At 33.9% G+C, this 26,099-nt stretch overlaps 1 protein-coding gene across 1 annotated transcript in view; it reads right to left on the bottom strand.

Moving 5' to 3' along the window:
- LOC127858083 (MAM and LDL-receptor class A domain-containing protein 1-like) overlaps positions 1-26,099 on the bottom strand; it is a 42,069-nt gene that overhangs the window by 12,011 nt on the left and 3,959 nt on the right. Inside the window, exons 2-6 of the mRNA XM_052394971.1 lie at positions 6,851-6,905; positions 6,188-6,652; positions 5,257-5,337; positions 2,351-2,509; positions 129-391 (exon numbers count right to left, since the gene is read on the bottom strand). Of these exons, the coding sequence (XP_052250931.1) occupies positions 129-391; positions 2,351-2,509; positions 5,257-5,337; positions 6,188-6,652; positions 6,851-6,899 (1,017 nt within the window). The 5' untranslated portion in view covers positions 6,900-6,905. The remainder of the gene's footprint in view (positions 1-128; positions 392-2,350; positions 2,510-5,256; positions 5,338-6,187; positions 6,653-6,850; positions 6,906-26,099) is intronic.

Below are 26,099 nucleotides of genomic sequence, written 5' to 3'. Positions count from 1 at the left end.
ATGGCATTTTCTATGTGTTGTTTTGTGCGGTGCTGTGCTTTCCGGCAATTACTCACTATTTTAGATATAATGATGACAGTCAATTTATTGACTGTATTGAATTATTAAACATAGTATATAGTACTTACATGAAAAGTCTCATTTTTCAACGCAGTTGCGTTTAAAATTCCCTGGAACCGATTCCATTTGTTACCAATTGAACTTGTCTTCGTGAAGACACTTTGTGGTGCTGTTTTCGAAGTGTACATCATCAGTTGCAAACTTCCTTCAAAGTTAACGCCAAACATGTGATAGTAGAATTCCATACAGTACGTTCCGGACGAGAAATTGGGGGAGCGAAGGGTGGCGATTTGTCCCATGTTATTACTGGCATCAGCATAAATATAATAACCTAAATAAGTAAAGCATATAGTAAGAAAAAAATAATCTTTATTGTTAACTACAATTTATAGAGAATATTTGTTAATTTCGGTAGAATATCGATTTGTTCACGAGTGGTCATAGAAATTATTATTATTATTGAAAATATATACTTTCCATGAGAACAAGTGGAAATAAATCGATATTCTATTGAAAACTTATCCATTTTTTTTTACTTTTTGCTCCGTTTTAAAAACTTAATGCTATAAAATCCGTGTCTATTCATTTTGGAAACTTACGCGGGAATCCGATTTACATGACGCTACGTCATTTCCGAATTTTGAGCCAAACGACATTTGCGACCCGTTGTATTTACTAATGAAAGTCGGGAACCAAAACATAACAAAACATAAAAACTAACAGTGAAAACAAAAATCAATATTTATCACTGTTTTAACAGTAAAATATCAATTTTTTGTCACGCACATTTCCCAAAGGTGGTTAGCGTGTGGCTATGATACTAATTAGTAAAAACATCATTTGAATTAAAAATAATCATATTACTGTCATATATGGATATATAGTATTCAACTCGAAATCATCTGAAAACAGGGTGCATCGCTTTGAACAGCCATTACTTCATCAATTCTGAAGCGATTTTAATGAACCCAGTTTCGTTCAACGCAAAAACGAATTTCCTTTCTGAAAACCTACTTGCAAAAAATCTGACAGGATTCATGAATGAAATCTCCAGGTGTAAAGACACATCTTCGCATTTGACCAATGAAATCACTAGTGTGTTTAAAATGTCAGTTAGTAGAAATGTATGTAAACAAAGGTTTCAAACGGCGCTGATCAGTAATGTTTGATGCATTATGCAACAAGCACGGTAATAAATGTTTTTTCATACGTTTTATTAAATTATGGTATCGAGGTCCGTGAACTGTGCATTGGAAATGCCATTTACCCCGTGAAGATTTCAGTCTTTGAGACGGTCTGATCGATGTCAGAAAGGTAATCCAGAAAAAAATCATGTATGCGTTGAATAAGACCACGATCATGAAAATCGCCGCAAAATTTATGAAATAATAGCTGTTCATAGCGATACACCCTGTTTTCGGTTGATTTTGAGTTGAATACCTTGTTATATATATATTTGATAGTGATTTTTTTTTTCGTTATAATATGATAATTATCATTCAAAATTAAGTTTTCACTTATTAATATCATAGCCACACGCTAACAACCTATGATATTTCCCGGTAAACCATCGACAATCATAAAATAAAACAGGACCCGAATGTATACACCTAGAATCGTATCCACAAAGTTCCTTAGTGAATACTTAGGTAAATTAATTAAATCCAAACAATCATTAAGTGTATACATGATTAGATACAAAGTTTATTTTGTTATAATGCATGTTTGCTCATAGAACACTATTTATTTCCTTCTCTACTTCCCAAAGGGTAGTTAACAACACCAGCTTTCACTGTCGAAACTGAATTCGAATTTTTCACTTTAGTTGACCTTTCCTGGGGAGATTTGTGCATATGAGCCCTGAATTAAACATTATACTCAGCTTAAAATCGGTATCATTTCAAATAGCAGAAATTATGTCTAAACCAAAGCGTAAGCTCAGGGATATTTATATAATCTCTAATTTTGCATTCAATTAAGGTAGAAGCTAAAATGTGAGTCAAAAATTGATTTAAAAAGTTGTTGCTCAGTTTTATAGGAGAAATCCTTTACATATTATTTACTCACATCGTGGCATATTGTTTTTCAATATGGTTGACCTACAATGATTTGCTTAATATTTTTCTACGGTAAGTTAAAAAAAAATTCAACAGAAATGAGTATCAGAAAGGTTTGTTCAAACTTTTTTTAATTTTACTTGAACAGTTCATATACTACATTTCGACTTCCGACTGTTATTCTTTATATATGCGACAATAACAACAAGCTGGTCTGGTGAAAAAGCATTAACCTGTTGGAGACCCGTGTCTGTCGGCCGTCGGTCCTGTTTTATTCGCCACGTCGGTCGGGCCTTTTACCTGTGCGAAGTTAAACGTACTACCAGGGGCGCGGCTCCAGTCACAGAAGTCCTTCTCAAAGTCGCAAACAGACCTTTCAACTGTTCTGATAACTTAAAGAGTGATGGCAAAAATATTTTATTTTAAAGGGATCTTTTCACGGTTTGGTAAATTGACAAGATTGAAAAAAGTTGTTTCAGATTCGCAAATTTTCTTTTTCGTTATGATATTTGTGAGGAAACAGTATTACTGAAAATTTACCATGGTCTAATATAGCCATTATATGCATCTTTTGACGATTAAAAAACCTAAAAATTATAAAGCGTTGCAACGCGAAACGATTGAATAATTTCGAGAGTTCTGTTGTTATCGTTTAAAGTTGTGAAACTACGAAGATTGCTTATATAAGGTATAAATGTATGCTTGGCAGGATAGCTCAGTTGGTAAAGGCGTTTTTACTTCAGGATTCCGGGTGTCACTGGTTCGAAACCCGCTGCGGGCTACTTTATTTTCCGTTTTTAACTTTTATTTTTGATTTTTTTACTGGAGCTTTTAAAATCCGATGTTTACATTTATCAATACAAAGCATTTAATAACAAACTTAAAAACATGTCAAAAACTGTGAAAAGGCCCCTTCAAGTTCTATTCAAAATACAGGGTAAAAAATTACCCTCAAAATAAAAATGATAAAATTTTATTGCATAAACTCTTTTTATAATGCCCTCTGACGGGGTGCAGAATTTTTGCAAAAAGAGGGCTTGAACGGGAGAAACCGTGTATTAACAAGGCGATATACGTGCCGGTCAAGACCTGTTGTGTGTTTTTCAGATCCATAATAAGTCCGCCATGTTCTACAAACAAGACAACGCTGCACAAGCTTAAATACACTGTAAAATTTTACATGATTTGATAATAGGTTTACCAGTTGTATATATAGCTATAATTTATACTAAGCAAATTTCCCTGATACTAGTACACTAGATTTTTTATCGTAGCACGTTGTGGCAGATACCATCATAGCATTTTTACTACGAACTTTATCAGTAAACTTATTAAACGTTTATCCTATTTGATTTTATTCGTTTTCTATGCAGCATGTGCGATGTCAAAACATGAAAAAAGAGAAACAAATTGAGCTAGTTAAATAAACGTTACACATAGCCATGTTATAGTGGTTTATTAAGAGTTAATGCATATGTTACTATATTAAGTAACAAAATTGGCCGTTTCTTTGCGAATAACTCATGAAAGTCTCGGTATTGAGCAAGTGTGCAAAAAACCGGTAATTGGCACACTGTGCCAAAATCGGCTATTTGCATACTTCCGGTAATCTTGCATCAGTTGTCCATTAACGGCCGATCGTTGGCTTGCGTTGACGTTACGTAATTGGCGACTGGAGCGTTAAAACAAAATGGCGTCTGAAATGGTTTTGGAGTCACTTTTTTCTCAAAACCGGCTTTCCGTACGTTTATTTTCTATGCAACTGATAGCACAGTTTATGACGTATGTTGTATAACGCAATTTCTCTGACGAAACACACTAGTTTGTGTTAAACTGTCTGGATTTTAAGGACGTGTTTTTTTTGCAATAAAATATTTGTTTAAAGCATCGTACAAAGGCAAACGTATTTTGAAGTGGGTGTTTATCGTGCATAATTGTAAACTTCGATAGGAATACAATAAAATAGTGTGGTTTAAAATAAGTTTCGATAAAGAGATGGAATGATAAATAATAAAAGTGCAACTATTTCGTTGTTATCAATCTTGATCTAAAGTTGTCATTGAGGTAGGCGTGTCGTTTATATTAAATTATTGTTTTTTACGAAAGTTATTAGTAATTTCGAAATACACGATATTAATTTCGATACACACGACATATGTTTACACATGATGAACATATGCAATACACAAGTTTTAGTGTCCCTCAAAGAATTGTGTATTTAAATATTTTTTTAAAAAGGATAGATTTTTTTTAATTTGGACAATTAAAACCCAACATATACTCCATATTACAAATACTTTTTAATTGAATCAGGGTATGACGGTCCATTATTATTTCAAAAACAAAGCTGAAATTTAAAATGAAGATAATTTCAATCATGAGCACTTGGTGGACACTTTTTGTTTAAACTTAAAAAAGTCCTGTGCCCTGATTACTGGTTTTTAGTTAATTAAGATGCACGTACATGTTCAAGGGAACGAGAAAAATCATAAAAACAAATAACAAAATGTTTGGATATAAATAAATAAAAAAAAACACCAGCAGGGATCGAAACTTGAATGAAGAAATAACATCAGACAGCGCTTCAACCAACTGAGCTATTTTGCTTGATATGAAAACTACCACTATAGAAAACATTTGTGTTGTTCGACTGTTGACAAGAACAAAATAAAAAAAAAATAAAAAAAATAATGTTATCTCAAAATGCCTCAATATGTGTACATGAAAAATAATCTTACATATATTATATGCCATTATTGTATACCTAATCTCAGATGTTTAGGACGTTGATTTTTTGGGCCCGTTTTAGTATCAGGGTCCCTTTAAGCGAGCATGTTATTTATCAAGTCATCTAAGCCAACTGTTATCATATTAAATCTCAAGGGGACCGATTTCACTACTTACGCAATTCCCAGATTAACACGCATACTAGTATTTTAAAATCAATGTAGGTTCTTCAATTTCTCATGAGATTAATACACTTTCAACGAAAATTATTTCGAAATATCACATTTGATGTAGCTTATGCATTGTATCAATCTGCATTAAATAAAATAAAATATATATAAAATATGTACGTGAGTAACTTAAAGTAAAGCAGTACCCTAGACGCTACAAAGGAGGACCTGCCTCAACTGACCTACACACGACGTGTCGCCGGAGAAGGGGGCCCTCTTGGGCCGGGTCGAGCTGCACAAGGGCTTAGGCGTGACGTCATTCTCTGTGTATAAAACACACGCATCCGATCAAAATAATGAAGTCGCTAAATTAAGATCAAAGCCTCTTTCTCACTTATTGTTTATTTATTTATTCCTTTACTATCCAGTAAAGTATTGAAATCGACTTTATCTGGAACTATATTCTTAGCGTAATCATGCATCGGCTAGATATGACGTTAAAATATTATCTTAATTTGCATATTATTTATACGTACTGTATGCCGCTAATTCTTCGCGATTTTATTTGTATTTTTTAAATAATGATTTAAAGAGTGTGGCATAATACATAGTAAACATGGTTGGTGACTTTTGATGTCATGTGACATCAGACTCGTCCGATTTGGGGTGAGAAGGCTCGGCAAGCCTCGCCTTGTCCTACGCCATATCAGACTCGTCTGATGTAACATGATATCAAAAGTCACCAATCATGTATTCTCTATTTATCATACAAAATCAAATATACAAATATTAAATTATGTAAAAAAACACATCACTATCAATAACTTTTACGTACATGTAAATAGAAAATACTTGGGTAAAGTATTAAACGCTTATCACTTCGGTTCAAATTATAAACCAAAATTTAAATTATTTCCATTTTATGAGATATTTTCGGACAATATTTGCCAGCTGGTTTGGCGAAGAACAACATTTTATACATGTATTGAAACCCCAATTAATTTTCATTTAATAGTTATTGACGTTTTGGCGTCAAAATTGATATGACGTTGTCTCCATGACATGTTGGTGTTTTTATATATTGTGTTATGCGCGATTGTAAAATATTCGTCTTAATGTAAGTTTTATTTTATTTGTATACACTAATAGATAACGTTGAACATGCTTACAAACCTTGCGGACACCGCTGTTTTTTTGTACAGGTAGACATCTCTACCTTGTCCAAGTGAATAATCGCATTGTCTTCAGTAAGGCCTATCGGTATGCTGCATGATCGCGCATAATTGCAATCGACTAATACGTCACTTCCTTTCGATGTCCATTTTGACCAAACGACCCCAACGGCAATACCTTCTATTGTTTTCAAGGTACACTTTTTTCGAACATATTTATTTCGTTCATTCTCTCGTACGCTTTCACATTCATTTTTATTGACCATATTTTGTATTGCGTTACTAAGATTTATTTTTAATTCTGTTAAATTTCCCGAAAATAGGATATGGTTTATAAATCTGTTTGGATTCTTTCTTTTTATTTCTGTCTGTTTGTTAATAACAACATTATGTTGTGGTCCGTTCCTTAGTTCAGCTAAGTGTTTTTGTTCAAAACCAGGCGTAATTCTTGGTCCATTTTGTGCACCTGTAATTGAATGAAATTCTGTATTGTGCTTTGTTTTTTTAATACAAATATCAAATACAGGTGGGGGGGGGGGCTTTTTGTGTTTAAAAGTTCATTCATTTTGTTTAAAAATGAGGATTATAACACCTAAAGCTTACAGGCCGAAACATCTGTTTTGTTAATGATGTAGGTAAGTACCGATAGTAAAGTAACACTTACCTGTTAAAATAGCAACTATTAGAAGAAGCCAAATGCTGTAAATCTTCATGTTGGTCTGAAATAAAATTAAGAATACATTCATGCTAGTGATTTGTTGTTTAAGCGTTGGTACTAATGGTTTGCTGTCTTTATGTCCCTCTCTGTCCGTCTCTTTCCCATGTGCTTTAGTATGTCTCTCTGTCTGGTCGGACCGTCCGTCGGTCTGTCTGAATGTAATATCTGATTCATAATAAAGGTACAAGGGCAGTTATAATACCAGACATATTATCAATCCTTTTTTTATATATATAAACGCATTTTAAATAACTAAAACATCAATTATACATATATACATGTTTCGTTTACTTTTTAAAATCACATACATGAACAATATGAATATCATTAGAACAATAAATCACTGTGGAATGCATTTTTAATTGCAACAGTGCATTTACTTTTAAAGTCTGTTAAATCTTTTTGGCGTTACAGAATCGAAACCATTTAAATTAAGTTGGCCCTAGGAAATTACTCTTTTCTGTGTTTTGACTGGTTCTAACTCTACGTTTTATAATTGAACAACACGAATAAAAGACCCCCAGAGGCATTGGACTGAATGATTTCATACTTTAAAGAAGTAAACCTTAAGATGATCATCTATTATACTTGTCCCTTTAAACTCAGTTAGAGGATATTATATCACCGCATACTAATTAATTTGAAGTTTAATAGAACTATGTTACTTTATTCATTGTCGTTTGTTTTATGTGTTGTTTAGTGCAGTGTTTTGCTTTTCGGCAACTGGCCATAAATAAAGATACAGGTGCGGCTGATGATGGGGATACTGTGCTTCTTGGGCAGCTGAAGTTTTACCTTTGTAGAATTTAAAATTTTAGACCCTCATACATGTGACCAATAGGGAAATAAAATTATATCTAACGCCACATCAGGTTGTTCTAAGGTTGTTTTTTTTTTTTTGGGGGGGGGGGGTGGGGGGGGGGAAGTTGAAGTGGCGAGCACAACTTTTTTTTAATTTGGAAATAAGGAAAATTTCGAGCTAGCGATAAAATGAAAATAAATAAAAATACAGTAACACAAATATTTACACCAATAAATATAAGTTTAACAAGGCTATTGTCAAACAATATGGTCCCCTACCGGCTCCACCATTGTCAGAAATTCCACCATTTTCATATTTTATCGTATTTTTGGTTGCCATAGCAATGACGTAGGAACAAAATGAAATGACGTGCATAATGTCCATATTGCCATCTATCCATGTTGCAGGTTTCATGAAAAATATTAAGAACTTTTAAAGCTATCGCAGGATCCAGAAAAGTGTGACAGACAGACAGACAAACAGACAGACTCACAGACAGACTCACAAAGCGCAAACCATAAGTCTCCTCCGGTGAAACCGGTAGGGGACAATAAGCTATATTGGACATTCACAGTTTTAAAAATGCATGTGACAAGGTGTTTAGACTAAAAAAGAAATTTTTATCGAGCGCATCGGGATTGTCTCCCATATGGCCATCGCGCCCAGAAAGAAGTGTTAGTTGGTTACGGGCGAGAGTGCAGAAGACACACCTTTCTAGAGGTGACCCTGGGTCTTTTAGTACCTGGTGTATAGACCTAGTACACTGCACGTCGGGTTAACGTCTCATGTTAAAGATAAGATAGTAGGTTAGGTGCAGCGGGGGATTGAACCAGCCATCTCTGGATTGTGAAACCAGTGCGGTACCACTAGACTACGGATCCGTGTGTATCAATAAATAGGTCAACATCGTCGTCTGTTGAAAGCGAAAAGCATTCCATCTCTCTTGCAGAGGTCAGCGAGGTCATCTAGTGGAGTTTCCGATAACAATTATTTAAAGCCAGACTGAGATATTGCACTAACTTACACACTGTCAATAAAACAATTTACCTTTCGAGAGACGGTACTTAACAGAAAGGAAAATTCGGCATGAGCGTGGGGTGGCAGATAATCAATGATATTAAAGCGTTTTACTGCATTTAGATACATTTGCGCTTTACGAATAATCTACATGTATTGTGTTTGCACATGCTTATAATGGGATACTTTGATTTAGTATACGTATAGAATTTCGTCGGTATGAAATGTCGTGGTTTAAAAAAAATAATTCGTTGACACGTAATTTCAAATGAAAAACAACTAATGCGTTGATAGGTTATTTCGTCGATTTCAAATTTTTGAGGAAAACTGACCGTCATAATAGTTAAACTTTTATTAAAACAACCAGAGTAATAACGAAGCACAATCTGCTAATCTGTGTTAAAAGCAAGACTTGAGGTAAATGTGCACTGAAGCATGAAAGTTTTGCCAATAATTGTCGATAAGAGCGATAAAGCACTTGTGGGTCCCCGCTTGCCATCAATGTTGTTTTGGCAATATTTTCAATTCTCAGCGCAATCGGTCTCCTAGTAGTAACAATTAATAATAAGGTTCCCAAATACACGTGTCGAAAACCGTTATGTCTCTTTTAACTTTAATTGGCACTAATTGACATATGTGATAAATCTGCAAACTGTAAATTTGCTGACGTCACGTAAAAGAGTACAATCGTTGATGTACAGTTTAAATACATACCGCTTGATTTCAAAAGTATTATTACCCAAACACTTATCAAGAAACAACATATTGTATTAACAACCATATCTCAATCAAACATTGTCTCTTTCAAAATGGTTGAAAACGGGAACAGTTCAGACACCTTCTCCTACTATAGCAGGATTGCCCGACCTTGCGAAGGCTCAGTCTACGAATGAAGCATTATTGACACAGGCCGCTAACGATTCAGTGGAAAAAATGGTCAATAGTCGTAAACGGTAGCGTGGGGAGTACGGTACCTACAGTGACGAAATCAGGGCAAAAATTGCGCGTTACGCAATTGACAACGGGGTCGCAAAGACTTCGAGAGAAACAATAAAACGTACATTAACGATGATAAATATAAAAAGGAAAACTCATGGGTATAGTGTTATGTGACCTACTGAAGTGAAGTAAATATTACAAAAAAACAAATTACTCGGATATCCGACCACACAAGGACATGTCGGAAATGACATTCGGAAACGACCGATTTCGGATTCAAATGTATAAATAATAGTTGGTACTTGAATTCGTTGCTCGGCGGACCAACACAATTCACGAAAATTCGTACTACACGAAATGTAATGGTTTTACAGTATATCGGATATGTGAATACATATGTGTGTATCGATTTTGAGTACATAACATAAACCGACGGAGTAATAATCAGGGTCGATTAAATTGGACGCCGAATATCTTTTTTTAAAGACATTTCTTGTTTGAATTAACGATGGATTTATAAAGGATGGAGAATAGTTAATTTATAAATCTCTGTTCAACATCTTGAGGTAGTGTTCACATTTTCCGCGAAAGCAGTCTATCGTCTGCGTCAGAATTCACTGTGAGATTTGCAGAAAACTAAATTATTTATCAGTTAACGCAGTTTGCTAGCCTTGTGATTGAAATTGGTGGGACAGAGTTTGAAGAATAAGATAATTTGGTGTCTTATTGTAATATAGTTCAGTAGGAAATTTAAATATACTCACGTCGTTCAAAGATCACATATAAAGAAAAGAAATTTAAACAACAAAAAAACCACGAAGTTACGGATATAATCACAAGCGCCTGACATAAGGTTATCTGACAAATGACTGGTGACAAAACAAAGCATGTGTTTATATTCATAAACATTCACGGGTGTGGCAATTTGAAAACATACGATAGCTTCCTTGTAGTACAGCTGTCTCATACCGGGCAACCGAATTTGAGAGATCCACCTAGATTTAATATTATCATGCAAGAATCAGGGGAAAAAATAAAAGACGGACAAAAAATACTTTGATTTGTTGATAACGCTGTCGCTTCGTTAATTTATGACAAAGCAAATGAAACAAAAAAAAACGAGCTGGAACGCCCAAACCATTAAGCGCATTTTGTAGGTCGTAAATAATTCCTGTCGATTTTTTATACTACCGAAACAGTCATCTACGGAATGATGGTGCTTCTGTCAAAGTAAATTACTGTCGTGTTACGTCATTTAATAAACCTTTCGAAAAATTGGACATGTATAGAAATCGTTACATATGTACATTATGATAATAAACGCAACGTGAATGGGACAATTTTTAACATTTAAATGGACGGTAAAAAACGTATTAAACATCCGAAATATTGAAATAATTTATTTTGAAGGTTTGATACGTATTTAACAACTATAAAACTCAATTATAAAGCAAGGAAAGAACAAAACACTTTCACGGAACATGCAACATTTGATTACATGCATATTATGTTCTCAAATTGTCAAAATTTGGCACCGATTTTTGAAGTACTGAAGGTTTTATTCTTAAAACTTAAACGTTTAGTAGAAGGAGCAAGTTGATCCGTCTTTTATGCGCCAACATATTCTACAAAAAGTTTTTAGTTAATAAAGATACATATACATGTAAGTGCATGCGATGTTTACTTCTCGCCCGTACTCTGTGTAAACACCTGTGAACCCCATTGATCCTGCACCTTGAATAAGGGTACATTGAAATCGACGCCGCATATGTTTTTTTTTAAGATATTTCTTGTTCATAATTTTGTGTGTTTCTAAGAACGTTTGGTTATATAATTCATATTCGTGAACACGTTTTGAAAACAAAGAATTAAAGTTAGTACAAAACAGAGGCCTTTGGACAAACCTGAAAGTACGGGCGTATACCCAAGTGGCCATCAAAATAAAGGCGGCAGCCCTTTAGAATAAACAGAATTATGGGTGTGCAATATATACATAGAGAATAATAGGTTAGTGTTGATTATAGATCAGGTTTATCATGCGAGGCTTAGAAAACAAAAAGCACGAGCCTTGGCGAGTGCTTTTTCGTTTTCGTGCCGAGCATGATAAACCTGATCTATAATCAACACTAACCTATTATTCTATTTATCCCACTTTTTATTCAGTAAACTTTTTTTATTTAAACAAAATAAGTTTTCATGAGTGTTTGTCGTACTTTGATAATGACTGTAGTGTAACCAAGGTCAGTGTATTACTCCGCGTTCCATAAATAACCGCTGATCAAATAATCATTTTTTTTTAATCAGAATATCGTAATGTAACAAAGTGCCGAGCGTTATTAATTACAATTTTAATCATATTGAATTGCAAATCTTTAAGTTTTATGATATCAATATGACATTAAGTTGTTATATACAAGGAACTACATTTGTTTACAACGTAGCCTAACACCACACACAATTCACTTTCGATATCAAACTATCGAGTCGATCACGAGGTGCACAATATTTGTTTCTTTGTTATAATATGTGGTTATTCGTGACGAAATAACAAATATTACTTGGATTTAAGCTAATTATATACATTAACATTTTAAATGTTGAAAGTGGCACCAAAGAATTGTGAGGCAACGTTGTTCGAACTAGAGAAAGACATTTGCTGGTGAAGTGACTGGGTGGGGCGAACATCAAGATCAACTTGTTCGACGGTAGACAGTGGTTGTCTAGGCTGCATTTCGGCCATAGTTTCGGTGCATGAAGGTGAACAAGAGGAATCTGTTGGATTGTTACATTAACTGGACTGAGCAAGAATGATCACTTTTGCTGCTGTTCAACAGATATGTTGGAATAATTGGTTATTGACTGGACATTTTTATGCCCTGTTATGGCCATGGTTTCAGTGGGTGGAATGTTTGCATTTCGAAGTTTTTGTACCAGGAATTTGCGAACTGAGTGGTTCGTTATTCTCTTGTGCTTGAGAAAGCCGGCGTCTTTTGCCATGGCCTTCAGCATCTGACCTAACTTGTTGACACCCAATTGTTGACGCAAGAATCACCGGGATGCAGTGCCATTTGTGCGTATTGATAGGTAGAAAAGATGCTTTGAAGAAAAATCAGATGGACGCATATCCGAGTACAGCTTGTAAATGAACACAGGATTTCTTGGTCCAGACGATTGTTTTCTACGGTCATAGGGGAGCAACTCGAACTGACTTCTTCAAAGGGGAGCAACAACAACAGAACCTATTTGCATAGTGTTGATTTTACCTAATACTAGGTTTTAATGACAATAAATGACAAAAAACTCGTTTTTTTGCTACTTTCCTTTGTTTTAAGGTCATTAAGATTGACAAACATTTGAGATTGTTTTTATTATTGATGCACTTGGCAAATACAGATGACGAGGTGCGTGGGAAAAAGTAGTCCCGGTTCGGCAGTTCATGACGTCATTTCGTGCCATTGATTATAGCCTTGCCGTTGATTATAGATGAAATTTAATCAACGGGGCTTTAATCAACCGATTTCGCTGTAAAAGTGGGATAAATTGTATTACCGCAGCAGATCCAGTTTTCATCAAAACCTTACGATAATGATTCAGAGTTTGATATTGATTAAAATGTATAAAACTGTACTTCACAGCAGTTGGATTTCATACTCCAATTATATTAAATCAACTATTCTTCTTGTTTAAACAGTAAAACAAAGGCTAATACAAATTAAAAATATTAAATTCATAGTAAATTTAAACGTTTACTCAAGATTTATTTTTGAAAATCATTTGACGATGTTGTTGGCCATGACAGTGTTGTTCGATCTAAATTTATTTATTTAATTATTAAACATATAATCACATTTTTTTTAGATTAAATTGATCAATATTTTTTATAATTTATTATGTTTAAAATTATTTCAAAGAAATACAACAATTAATTTATAAAAATAAATAAAACGACTCATTGTTAAATGTATACATTATATTTTTCTTTCATGATTTGTTTTCGAATAACCCTCAGTAAGGAGTATTGATGCGTAGGAATTTAAGCACGAGTACAAAGGACTTTAGGTTGAAAATAAAGATTTCTCGCCTGATAATGTTTCTGGAGTGTCTGAAGTTTATATCTTACATTTACGCATATATAATATTTGCTGTAGGTTATTCGACAAGAAATATTCAGAAAAAAATATTATTTCGATTTTAAAACGATACTGATATTTGGCAAGAGGACTTTATTTTGTTTCAATATTCGATGCATCTTTCAACAAAGTTCAAAATCAAGCTTTAGTAAGTGACGTCATGTGATCGTTTTATACATGCGAGGTCGTTTTATATTCATAAATATTTTGAAGGACGTCACATTCGTTGATAACAGCAATGGAAATAACAATATGACGTCATGCTTGTTGATTCTACTGGAATGTCGATTTGGAATTTGATTGGAATGCGATTTTGAATAAAGCATCGTTCCAAATTATGCGTTTACTTATTGGATGTTATGAATATCAATTTGAATGTATCGAACACGAAATCATGTCTATAAAGTCTGAATTGGAAATTTCTTCAGAACCGGAAACTTTAAATAACTCCCTCTCTGAGGTTAAAGCTCACAAATACTCAATAACAAAATCAAACACAGTTGCAAAAAAATAACAACCTAAGGAGTGTGTTTTTCAATAACACAAATATAACAAATTCAAGCAAACGCGAAAAGCAAAGGAATCGTCATTCCAAGCGCTTTCCATTCACAAACCTATACCGACAGTCAATCGAACATTTTTGTTAATCTATCAATTACTGGACTCACAGAGCATTAACACATGCTACTCTCGAAAGGGCTCACCTTTTCCCCCAAACCTCCTCACTTTGACAGGGGTAAATTGCTTGAAGATTCTAAATCATCCAGCAGGAAACTAAGACGTAGGTCGCATTTTTCTAAACCAGAGCAATTATATGACAACACAACTGTCCCATTAGATTCACCTATTCAAACATCCGACTCGGAAACACCTAACTGACAAATACGTGTCAGCTCAACCACAGATGATAGGAACAGTGAGTACAGGTTAACTGTAAACTCGCGTCGTTTAAATATTTGATAATTAAATCGCATGCAAATATATGTATAAGGCTATTGATTTTCGTGAATCTATACTTTAGCGCCAGATTAAAACTTTGTTTATTGCATCTACAATTATTTCAGTTATAGTTATGTATAATAGTATTTTGAATCGGGTCAAGCATTTTAAAGGCACTTTGGCAACAAACAATAGATTCCAATTTTAATTAAAAATACTGTGTATTAAAGGGGCCTTTTCACAGATTTTGGCATTTTTTTAACTTATTCATTAAATGCTTTATATTGATAAATGTAAACATTGGATCGTAAAAGCTCCAGTAAAAAATCAAGAAAAAAATTAAAAAAGGAAAAGAACATTGCCCGGAGCAGGTTTCGAACCAATGACCCCTGGAGTCCTGCCAGAGTCCTGAAGTAAAAACGCTTTAGCCTACTGAGCTATTCCGCCGAGTACACATTCTTGACGTATTTTATACCTTATATAAGCAATCTTCGTAGTTGCACAAAATTTAACGACAAAAACAGAACTCTCCAAATTATTCAATCGTTTCGCGTTGCAACGCTTTATAATTTTTAGGTTTTAAAATCGTCAAAAGATGCATATAATGGCTATATTAGAGCATGGTTAATGTTCAGTATTACTGTTTCCTCACAAATATCATAACTAAAACGAAACCTTACGAATCTGAAACAACTTTTTTCAATTTTGTCAATTTACCAAAGCGTGAAAAGATCCCTTTAAATGAATGCGCTATGCAAATACAAATTCGTTGAATAAACCAAATACAGTTAAAAACAAAAAGAGCAATTTGATAAAAACAAATGATAAAAGTGTTTGAAAAGAAGAAATAAAATCCGAGGTAGGATTCGAACTCATGTGCGAAGGATTACCTTAGAGGAAATGACATGAAACGTGCCAACTGCGCTATTGAGTCTGTTACAAATAAGACCGCTAAATTACATTCAACAATCAATGTTTGACGTCAAAATGTAAATAAGAAAAGTCAAAATGTAAACAAGAAAAGGACCAAACAAACATCAATCTTTACATAAAATGTTGTTGTTTTTTCTAAAAATGCCTAATTACCTTTCCTGTGCAAAAATACCCAGCTTAAACCGTGGATATATGCTTGTAATAAACTTTTTTTTAGAATTTGCCCTTATGGGGCCCTTCAAAATGCCATAGCCCCTTTGACGGCTACATTTGCTTCCAATTATAGCAAAAACAAATTTCAAATGTCTTACCTATTTGTATAGTTTTTTCAGTCGTATTCCCCCAAATATTTAATAGAATTATACAAAGGTGAAACTTCAGCTGCCCCAGCAGCACAGCATTCCCATCATCAACCGCCCTCGGTCCTTTATTTGCGGCAAGTTACCAATTGCCGAACAGCACAGAATAGCACGAAACACATATACAAATGACAAACTTCAGCTGACCCCGCAAACACATATAAACAAACGACATTGAACAAAGCTGGGGTCACCGCCTTTAAACGGTCAATGCTAAGCATTGGGGGTTAGTAAAATGCACGATGCGTTCCTCGGAGTCATCAGTCGGACGTTATGTAGGTCCATATAACATGAACATGGATTTAGTGATAAAAGCTTGAGAACCATTGGACCTAGACTTTGTAACGAACTGTTATTAAATATAAGGCGAAGCGAGTAATAATGAACGTTATAAATTATTATATTACACACTTCGTTAATGCCTTCCTAGCATTGTTTTAAACTTGTTTAATAATCATAACACACACTGAAAAGAAACTTCATATAAATGTCGGATGTCAAGATGTTTACGCGCATATTTATTCTGAATGTCATTAGTGTATTTCTGTATAAAATAATGGATTCGTTTTTTAGTTGTTTTTTTTTTCATTCCTTATAATCGTCTCTGTATTAATGTACATATAGTGTTCACATGTTACAAGAAAATCGCATAGTCTGTCAATAATGATTATTTTGTTAAAAAGTAAATGGTTTAACATCGTAGTAACTAAATAGGATGCATTTAAACCGGCTGGAACTGGATCAGTTGCATCAGTTTCAACTATTGCTAATAAAATGCATGTTGAAAGCTTTCACAATAAATAGATGAAGTGTTATTGTTCGCTTCTTTCTTTTACTCTAATGAAAACATTAGTCATCCAACTGATTCAAAATAAGATTGTTATTTCCTTTCCATTCTCCCCCTTTCAGCTGCAGTATAGATTGTTATGACTACTTTTTTATCTTTGTTTAAATTACAAGTGGAATTTGTGAGAATCCTATATACTCTATTGAGAAATGGTAAATCATTGTAAGTTTTCTCCCTTTAGGTGTTTGCAACAACTCGCCCCTGAAAACATTCCTGTAGAAGTGAAATTTTTGTACTTTGCGTGGCCACTCGATTGGCCTAACTTAGATGGTCGAATTGCACCTTCTGTGACTGATGTTGAATACATTTCTAAATGCGAACAACTTCAGGCATGTCAGTGAATGGCCTGTGGGCTTTACATGAAAGACTTATGAAGACTCTGAACGTTCTGATCTGATATATGTGTCTACCCGTGTCACGTTCACACAAGCAATACACATCTGCTCATGTGCAAGTTTTTCACATTGATATATATTTCAGTAAGCGCAGTCCATTTGCGAACTGAAGAGTGTAACTCCATCAATCCATGTTAACTTCAAAGATAAGTATGTCATCTTTTAACGCAAGGTCGAGGATCGCAAACTTTCAGAGATCTAATTGCAAATGATTATTGTTGATTTATTTGTAAAAAAAATTGTTAACGTAAGTGTTGCTTTCTTTTACAGTGGAATATATCAGCCATTTATCTGTAACATACGCATACATGCATACATACATACATACATACATATATACATACATACATACATACATACATACATACATACATACATACATACATACATACATACATACATACATACATACATACATACATACATACATACATAAATACGTACGTACGGACGGACGGACGGACGGACAGACAGACAGACAGACACGCACGCTCGCATGCACGCACGCACACGCACACACGCGCGCACACACACACGCATACATTCATACATTTGTTCAAGGTAATTCAATGTGAATACAATTGGATGCATTAACGGCATTAATTTACCCACTTGTGCCTCACGCACGCACACTTCACCTGCATTGCGAACATTCCATGAGCGTTCCAGATCAAGTTTCTCAAAACACTTGCAATTGTATCTTTATGATCACAGCATAAGCAAGAAGAGCCTGAATTGATGTTATACTTATTAAGTCAGTGTAACACTTTAGACTTAATTGAATTCATTTCAGTACATGTTGATTAAAATTTATCTGCTTCAACAAATTCCTGTTTCAACACAGCATTAACAATATTTGATATGAAATATTATTTAAGTAGAGCTATAACGAATTGTGGAAGTACATGTAGAAGTAGTAAGAATTATTTAATTACCACATGGCGTTTCAATATAAAGAAGTGAAACTCCAGCTGCTGGAGCAGTATTGAATTATTGTTTACTTTCGGAAAAAAATACACCTAATTCATGCATACACGACGTCGGCGCAAATTGGGCGTAATTTTCCCGACGGTTCATACACCGATAAAGTACAGAAAAATGCTTTTCAGTTCTTAATTTAATTACGTAATTTAGGATCGATGAAATAACGCAAACATGAGTATCTGCCTTACCCCTTCTTAACTACAAAATTTCAGGATTCGGCTTCAAATAGTGTGATCCTCTGATCATCTTCGTGCATATCGGAAATTAGCAAAAATACGTGGTGTTAACTTGGCCAGATAGCATAGCTCTTGTGAACATGTCATAAACTATATCAAACATTATGAAAAATTACTAATTAGTTTAAACCTATTTGATTTAGCTCGTTTGCATTGAAAGCCTTAGGCTTATTGAAACAGTCCGTTGTCTGGGAAGAACCCACGACCTCCCGATCGATAAGCGGACACCAGATCCACTACACCACTGCGACCTTGAACAAATTAAATCAAAATATAACTTTTATCTGCATCTAGTACGCGCTTAAAATAAATGTACAACTCGTAGAAAATTTTTGTATCGTGTATTCTTAATTTAACATGGAATCCACAATGTCTATGATGTAAACATTTAAATGTTCATAGGTCGTAAAATATGATGAGACTGTAAACCGTTACAGTGTGCAATGCCCTGACATTTAATCGAACCCAAAGAGCAATGATCCAATATAAACAAGAGGGCAAAGAGGCCCTGGGTCGCCCACCTGAGATGGAAGGAAACAAATATTAAGATTCTTCAGCAAATATTTCAAAACATTGCTATGACAAGACTGTCTTTAAAAATAAGGTGTTCCAAAGTATTTACTATAGGCGTATACACGTATATTAAATTATTTCCCCAACCCTGGCAGCCATGTTTTATTTAATACCCATCAGAACAATTTTTCTAGAGTGTCCACAGACCTTTTTTGTATATAAATATATCAAAAAAAGACAAACCATCCCCTTCGGTGGCCAGGTTTTTCGATGGACCAGAGTAATTTTCAAACTCAATCAACAACTTTTCTAGAATGTTGACATGCTTTCATTTTACATTACATATATATGTACGATGGTGCACGCGCAAATTCTGTTATAGAGTCTTGGTAATCCACAGTTGTGCCACATTAAATTAATTGAAATATATACTATTATGTCACTCCAGAGCTGGTTTTTCAGAAACAATTGGGAATTACTAAACAAACTCATCATAATGCGGTGGTGCATACATTTTTTACAGGATCGACTTGGTATTACAAGTGTTTTGCTCCGTTCATTGGTTAATAGGGTTTCTATTCCCCATCGAAGATATTCTTTTGGCATTGTCCGCCAATCTTTTCATTCGGAGCTCTAACGAATGGTTGCATGGAATTTCATGACTTATGGAATAGGGTAAGTTAACGAATGGTTATTATTTTCAGATCTTATGACTTTTAACACTGTTCTTTACCTCAAACACAGAAAATGAAACTATGTTCATTATTTAACTATTTATTATTCGATATTGGCATAATTTTTCTTTAATATGATTTGAATTTGCAACTGATGGAGACATCGTGTCATTTGTTGAATTTCGCGCTTCTGCATAATACCATTTTGATGTACCTTTACTGCGTAGGCACATGCATACATCACCGAGTTTGTATCTTATGAAATATTTTACACTCAGGCTTGCATTTCTTGTTTAAATCAATGTGTGTCTTTTTATTTAAATTGAACGGTTTTCAAAGCTTTTTATTACTAAAAATTATTTAAAATAATCGATTTTCTTCTTATTATTATTGTTATTATCATTTTAATGATTTTTATTAGTAGTAGTATTAACTTATAAAATTATCTTTACTGTCTAGATCTGTTTCGTTCTTCTTGTTAGGTGTAATTAAATATTATTTTCATATTGGTACATAATATATTAATTTAATTTAAACCAAACTATGTAATATTAATCTTTCACACTAAATATTGCGGCTTCTTCCTGTATTGCAGGATGATGCTCTGATCAATTAACATTATGATGTAATTAACTATATTTTTTTCTTAAAGAAGGAATATATCGTTCTTCAAAACGTTGTACTTCTGCTGAACTGGTTTCCTTCCTACAATTGAGTATTTTAGTAGTAATTAAATTGACATTTTAACCTCTTTTACTGCTGTTTAATTTGGGTAACACTGTGATTTACCCCCCCCCCCCCATTGACCGTTCCAAGGCGGCACCGCTTCTTTATTTCAATATGTTTGTGCATTGTATGCTGTTTTATGTCCTGCAGTGTTGTTTTGGCAATTTGTCATTGTACTGATGGAACAACGGGAGTTGTATTTATCTATATTGCTATTAGGTTTCAACATACCGCCGTTGATATACATAATAGGGTTTGTTTAATTGCCTGTTTTTGACTGTTCATTGTGACATCGTGACTTCTCATGTACCGACTTTGTATCCAAATGAGCTTATTTAAACCCGTGCAATACTCTTATTCTTAATTTTTCGCAACGCGTAAAGAAAGTCAGTCGCGATCATTATAATTATAAGTATTGAACACTAGAGGCAATCTTGCGAGATAAACTTATGTTAGTACTGCAATCTATATTCTGAAGCAAGTGACCAATTCTATTTATTGTATAAGAAACATAAACATTTACAACATATGCCCTAAAACCAATCAAATATGGAGTCAAAACATTGGACATCCTTGGAATGTTAATGCAAAGCGTTATGGTTTCAAATTGGTTAAAGACTTACATTCGAAATTTGAAGTGATAATATGGATACAAACCCTGTGCTCATACTTGCTGATAATCTGACCCTCCTAAGGGAGACAATACAGTTTGCGTTGTAGAGCTGCGAGACATTATAATTTACACACAGTATTAAGTAAACAAATAGATGATAAGAACACTGCCTATATGTAAACTGTCAATTTGCGTTGTTTAAATATTGGATAATTAAATCGCATCCAAGTATATTTATAGGACCATTGATTTTCGTTAATCTATACTTTAGCGTCAAATTTAAACTTTGTTGTATCTACAATTATTTCAGTTATAGTCATTTTTAATTGTATTTTGAATCAGGTCAAGTATTTTAAAAGTACTATGGCAACAAACAAAATATTACAATTTAAATTTAGAATATTGTGTATAAATAAATGCGCTATGCAAATATATATTCGTTGAATAAACAAATATAGTGTAAAACAAAAAGAGCAATTTGATAAAAACAAATGATAAAAATGTTTGAAAAAAAATAAGAAAGGTAGGGTTCGAACTCATGTCCGAAGGATTACCTTAGAGGAAATGACATTAGACGTGCCAACTTCGCTATTGATTATCTAACGAATAAGACTGCTAAATAAGAGTCATTGTCAATATTCAAGGTTTGACGTCAACATGTAATCAAGAAAAGTGAAAATGTAAACAGGAAAAGGGTCAAACAAACATCAATCCTTACATAATTTTTTTTATTTCAAAATGCCTAAATACCTTTCCTGTGAAATATACCCAGCTTAAACCGTTGATATATGCTTGTAATACACTAATATTTTGTTTCATCTTTTTAGGAATTTGCCCTTATGGGGCCCTTCAAAGTGCCATAGCGCCTTTAACGGCTACACTTGCTTCCACTTATAGCAAGAACAACTTTCAAATGTGTTACCTATATGTATAGTTTGTTCAGGCGTTAATTCCCTAAATATTTAATAGAATTATACAAAGGTGAAACTTCAGCTGCCCAAGAAGCAACGCATTCCCATCATCAACCGCCTCCGGCCCAGCAAGTGACCGATTGCCGACCAGCACAGAACAGCACGAAACAAGCATTCAACTGTGAAACTTCAGCTGCCCCCGCAAATTATAAACAAACGGCATTGAACAAAGCTGGGGTCACCGCCTTGGAACGGTCAATGCTAAGCATTCAGGGTTTTGATAAGTAGAATGTACGATGCGTTCCTAGAAATCATCAGTTGGACGTTATGTAGGTCGATAAAACATGAACAGGAATTTAGTTATAAAAGCTTCAGAACCATTGAACCTAAACTTTGTAACGAACTGTTATTGATAGTTTGGGCCACTTGATATAGATAGATGTAATAACATTATCATATGATAATTGAAAATTCGTAAATTACTTTTGAATTGTTCGAGCACTTTTGAGAGAAAATGTTAAAGACGAAAATGAAATTAACTTGCGTAAAAAATAAGTTATGTTTCGCCTTTTGAAATCTCTTGTTATTTTTCTTTAAGTACCTCAACAAATAATACGTTAATATCATATGCTGCTTGGTAAGAGACAGACGTTTTGTTTTTGTTTAAGTTAATTAGTGTTAATATTGTGCAATTTAATCATATTTGTATCCTTTTGTTCATAAATGCATGTTGAAAGCTTTCACAATAAATAGATGACGTGTTATTGTTTGTTTCTTTCTTCTACTCTAATGACAACATTAATTAGCCATCTGATTCAAAATAAGATTGTAATTTCTTCTCCATTAAAATTCTCTCCCTTTCAGTTGCAATATAGATTTTTATGACAAACTTTTAAAACCAAGCTGCATCTTTGTTTAAATTACAAGTTTAGTTGGTGTGAATCCTATATACACTATTGACAAAATGGTAAATCATTGTCAGTTCTCTCCCTTCAGGTGTTTGCAACACTTCGCCCCTGTAAACATCCCTGTAGAAGTGAAATCAAATAAATGTTTGTATTTTTCGTGGCCACTCGATTGGCCTACCTTAGATGGTCGAATTTCTCTCATGTGACTGATGTTGAATACATTTCAACAAGCGAACAACTTTAGACATGTCAGTGGATGGCCGGTGGGATTTACATTAAAGACTAATGAAGAATCTTAACGCTCTGTTCTGATTTAATTGTCTACACGTGTCACGTTGACACAAGCAATACACATCTGTTCATGTGCAACTTTTTCAGATAAATATATATTTCAGTAAGCGCAGTCCATTTGCGCACTGAAGAGTATAACTCCATAATCTCATATTAACTTCAACGCTAATTATGTCATCTTTTAACGCAAGGTTGACGATCGCAAACTTTCAGAGATCTAATTGCCAATGATTTTTCTTGATTTAGTTGTAGATAATTTTGTTAACGTAAGTGTTGCTTTCGTGTACATTGGAATATTTCAGCCATACATCTGTTACTAAAATAGTATATACAGAAAATGCATGCAAACATACATGCATGTATACACACATGAACATGCATGCATACGTGTATATACACATGAACATGTATGCATGCATGTATGCACACATGTACATGTATACATACAGGTATATACACATGTACATATATATATACATGTATATACACATGTTTATGTATACATAAACGTATATATACATACATGTACATAAACGTGTATGTTAACGTGTATACATACATACATACATACATACATACATACATACATACATACATACATACATACATACATACATACATACATACATACATACATACATACATACATACATACATACAGACAAACATACATACATATATACATACATACATACATACTTACATACATACTTACATATATACATACATACACGCACGCACGCACGCACGCACACACACACACACATACACACACACACACACGCGCACACACACACACACACACACACACACACCACACACACACACACACACACACACACACACACACACACACACACACACACACACCACACACACACACACACACACACACACACACACACACACACACACCACACACACACACACACACACACACACACACACACACACACACACACACACACACTCACACACACCCTCTCTCTCTCTCTCTCACACACACACACACACACACACACACACACACACACACACCACACCCCTCTCTCTCTCACACACACACACACACACACACACACACACCACACACACACACACACACACACACACACACACACACACCACACACACACCACACACACACACACACACACACACACACACACACACACACACACAGACACTTACGTACATACATACATACATACATACATACATACATACATACATACATACATACATACATACATACATACATACATACATACATACATACATACATACATACATACATACATACATACATACATACATACATACATACACACATACATACATACATACATACATACATACATACATACATACATACATACATACATACATACATACATACATACATACATACATACATACATACATACATACATACATACATACATACATACATACATACATACATACATACATACATACATACATACATACATACATACATACATACATACATACATACATACATACATACATACATACATACATACATACATACATACATACATACATACATACATACATACATACATACATACATACATACATACATACATACATACATACATACATACATACATACATACAACATACATACATACATACATACATACATACATACATACATACATACATACATACATACATACATACATACATACATACATACATACATACATACATACATACATACATACATACATACATACATACATACATACATACATACATACATACATACATACATACATCGTATGTGAATACCATTGGATACATTAACGGCAATCATTTACCCCCTTTTGCCTAACACGCGCACACTTCACCTGCATTGTGAGCAGTCCATGCGCGTTCCAGATCAAGTTTCTCAAAACACTTGCAATTGTATCATTGTGATCACCAAATTAGAAAGAAGAGCCTCAATTTATGTTTCTCCTGAAAACCGTAATCAATATAAATCAAGAGATCCAGTGTGCCATACAGTTATCCCAGACAATCTTAAGTAAATGTTCGTCGAACACAGACAAGGAAGTTTTGATCGTGAATACTTTATTTCGCATTGCGGCCTACTTTCTGAAAAGGTGGCAAGGGTTTAAAAAAAATGCTGCAACGGAACATGCACATACCTTACATTATCACAGTCGTTTCCAGCAACATGCAACGTACACAATCTAATTGTTTCTATTATTGCGAGCATCGAATTATTGTTAAAAAAATACAAAAAAAAGTTATGGAATAAAGAAATCAAAGCAGGCGTTAGTCCTTCATACATGTATGTAATAACGCTATAGTTAAGATCGCATGCATGAAATTGTGAACATAAAAGATAATGTGTAAAAAATTGCATCTAAAATGCACTACTATCTATAATAGAGATGAAATGAATTCTTGATAAAACTATAATTTCATTGTATCATTATCTTACAGTTGTATTTTTTTATAGTTGCATGCTGGGTCGTTATTGTTTACATATTATGTTAATTTTCAATGAGGTACAAAACATATAAAAATGCAAACTACAAACTTAATTGGTTGAACCTATCATATGTTTTTACAATATACGCAATATTGTCAATGCAGTTAACAAAATAACGTTGTAAGAAGTAATACCCTTCAATTGATTGCTTAACAAGTTTTTTATAATATACATTATGTCCTATGTTATATCGCGTTTAGATGCTGATATATATTTATATAACTAATGTATACCGTTTTGTTTTTTTTATAAATGGTTAATAGAACAATATTAATACAAAAAATACTTAAACTCTACGAATTGAGGATTTGCATAGTTGCATTGCCTGTAAGAGTTTTTGCACAAAAAAATCATCATTATCTTTTTAATGCAGACACTTTAAAAGGCTGTGTAAGTACGGTCCCAGGATCTTCCGATAAATCAAAAGGAAAGGTATTTCAGCTACGTT

The sequence above is a fragment of the Dreissena polymorpha genome, chromosome 14, assembly GCF_020536995.1.
Source record: "Dreissena polymorpha isolate Duluth1 chromosome 14, UMN_Dpol_1.0, whole genome shotgun sequence".
NCBI lineage: Eukaryota > Metazoa > Mollusca > Bivalvia > Myida > Dreissenidae > Dreissena > Dreissena polymorpha.
This window is presented reverse-complemented; position numbering and strand designations above follow the sequence as displayed.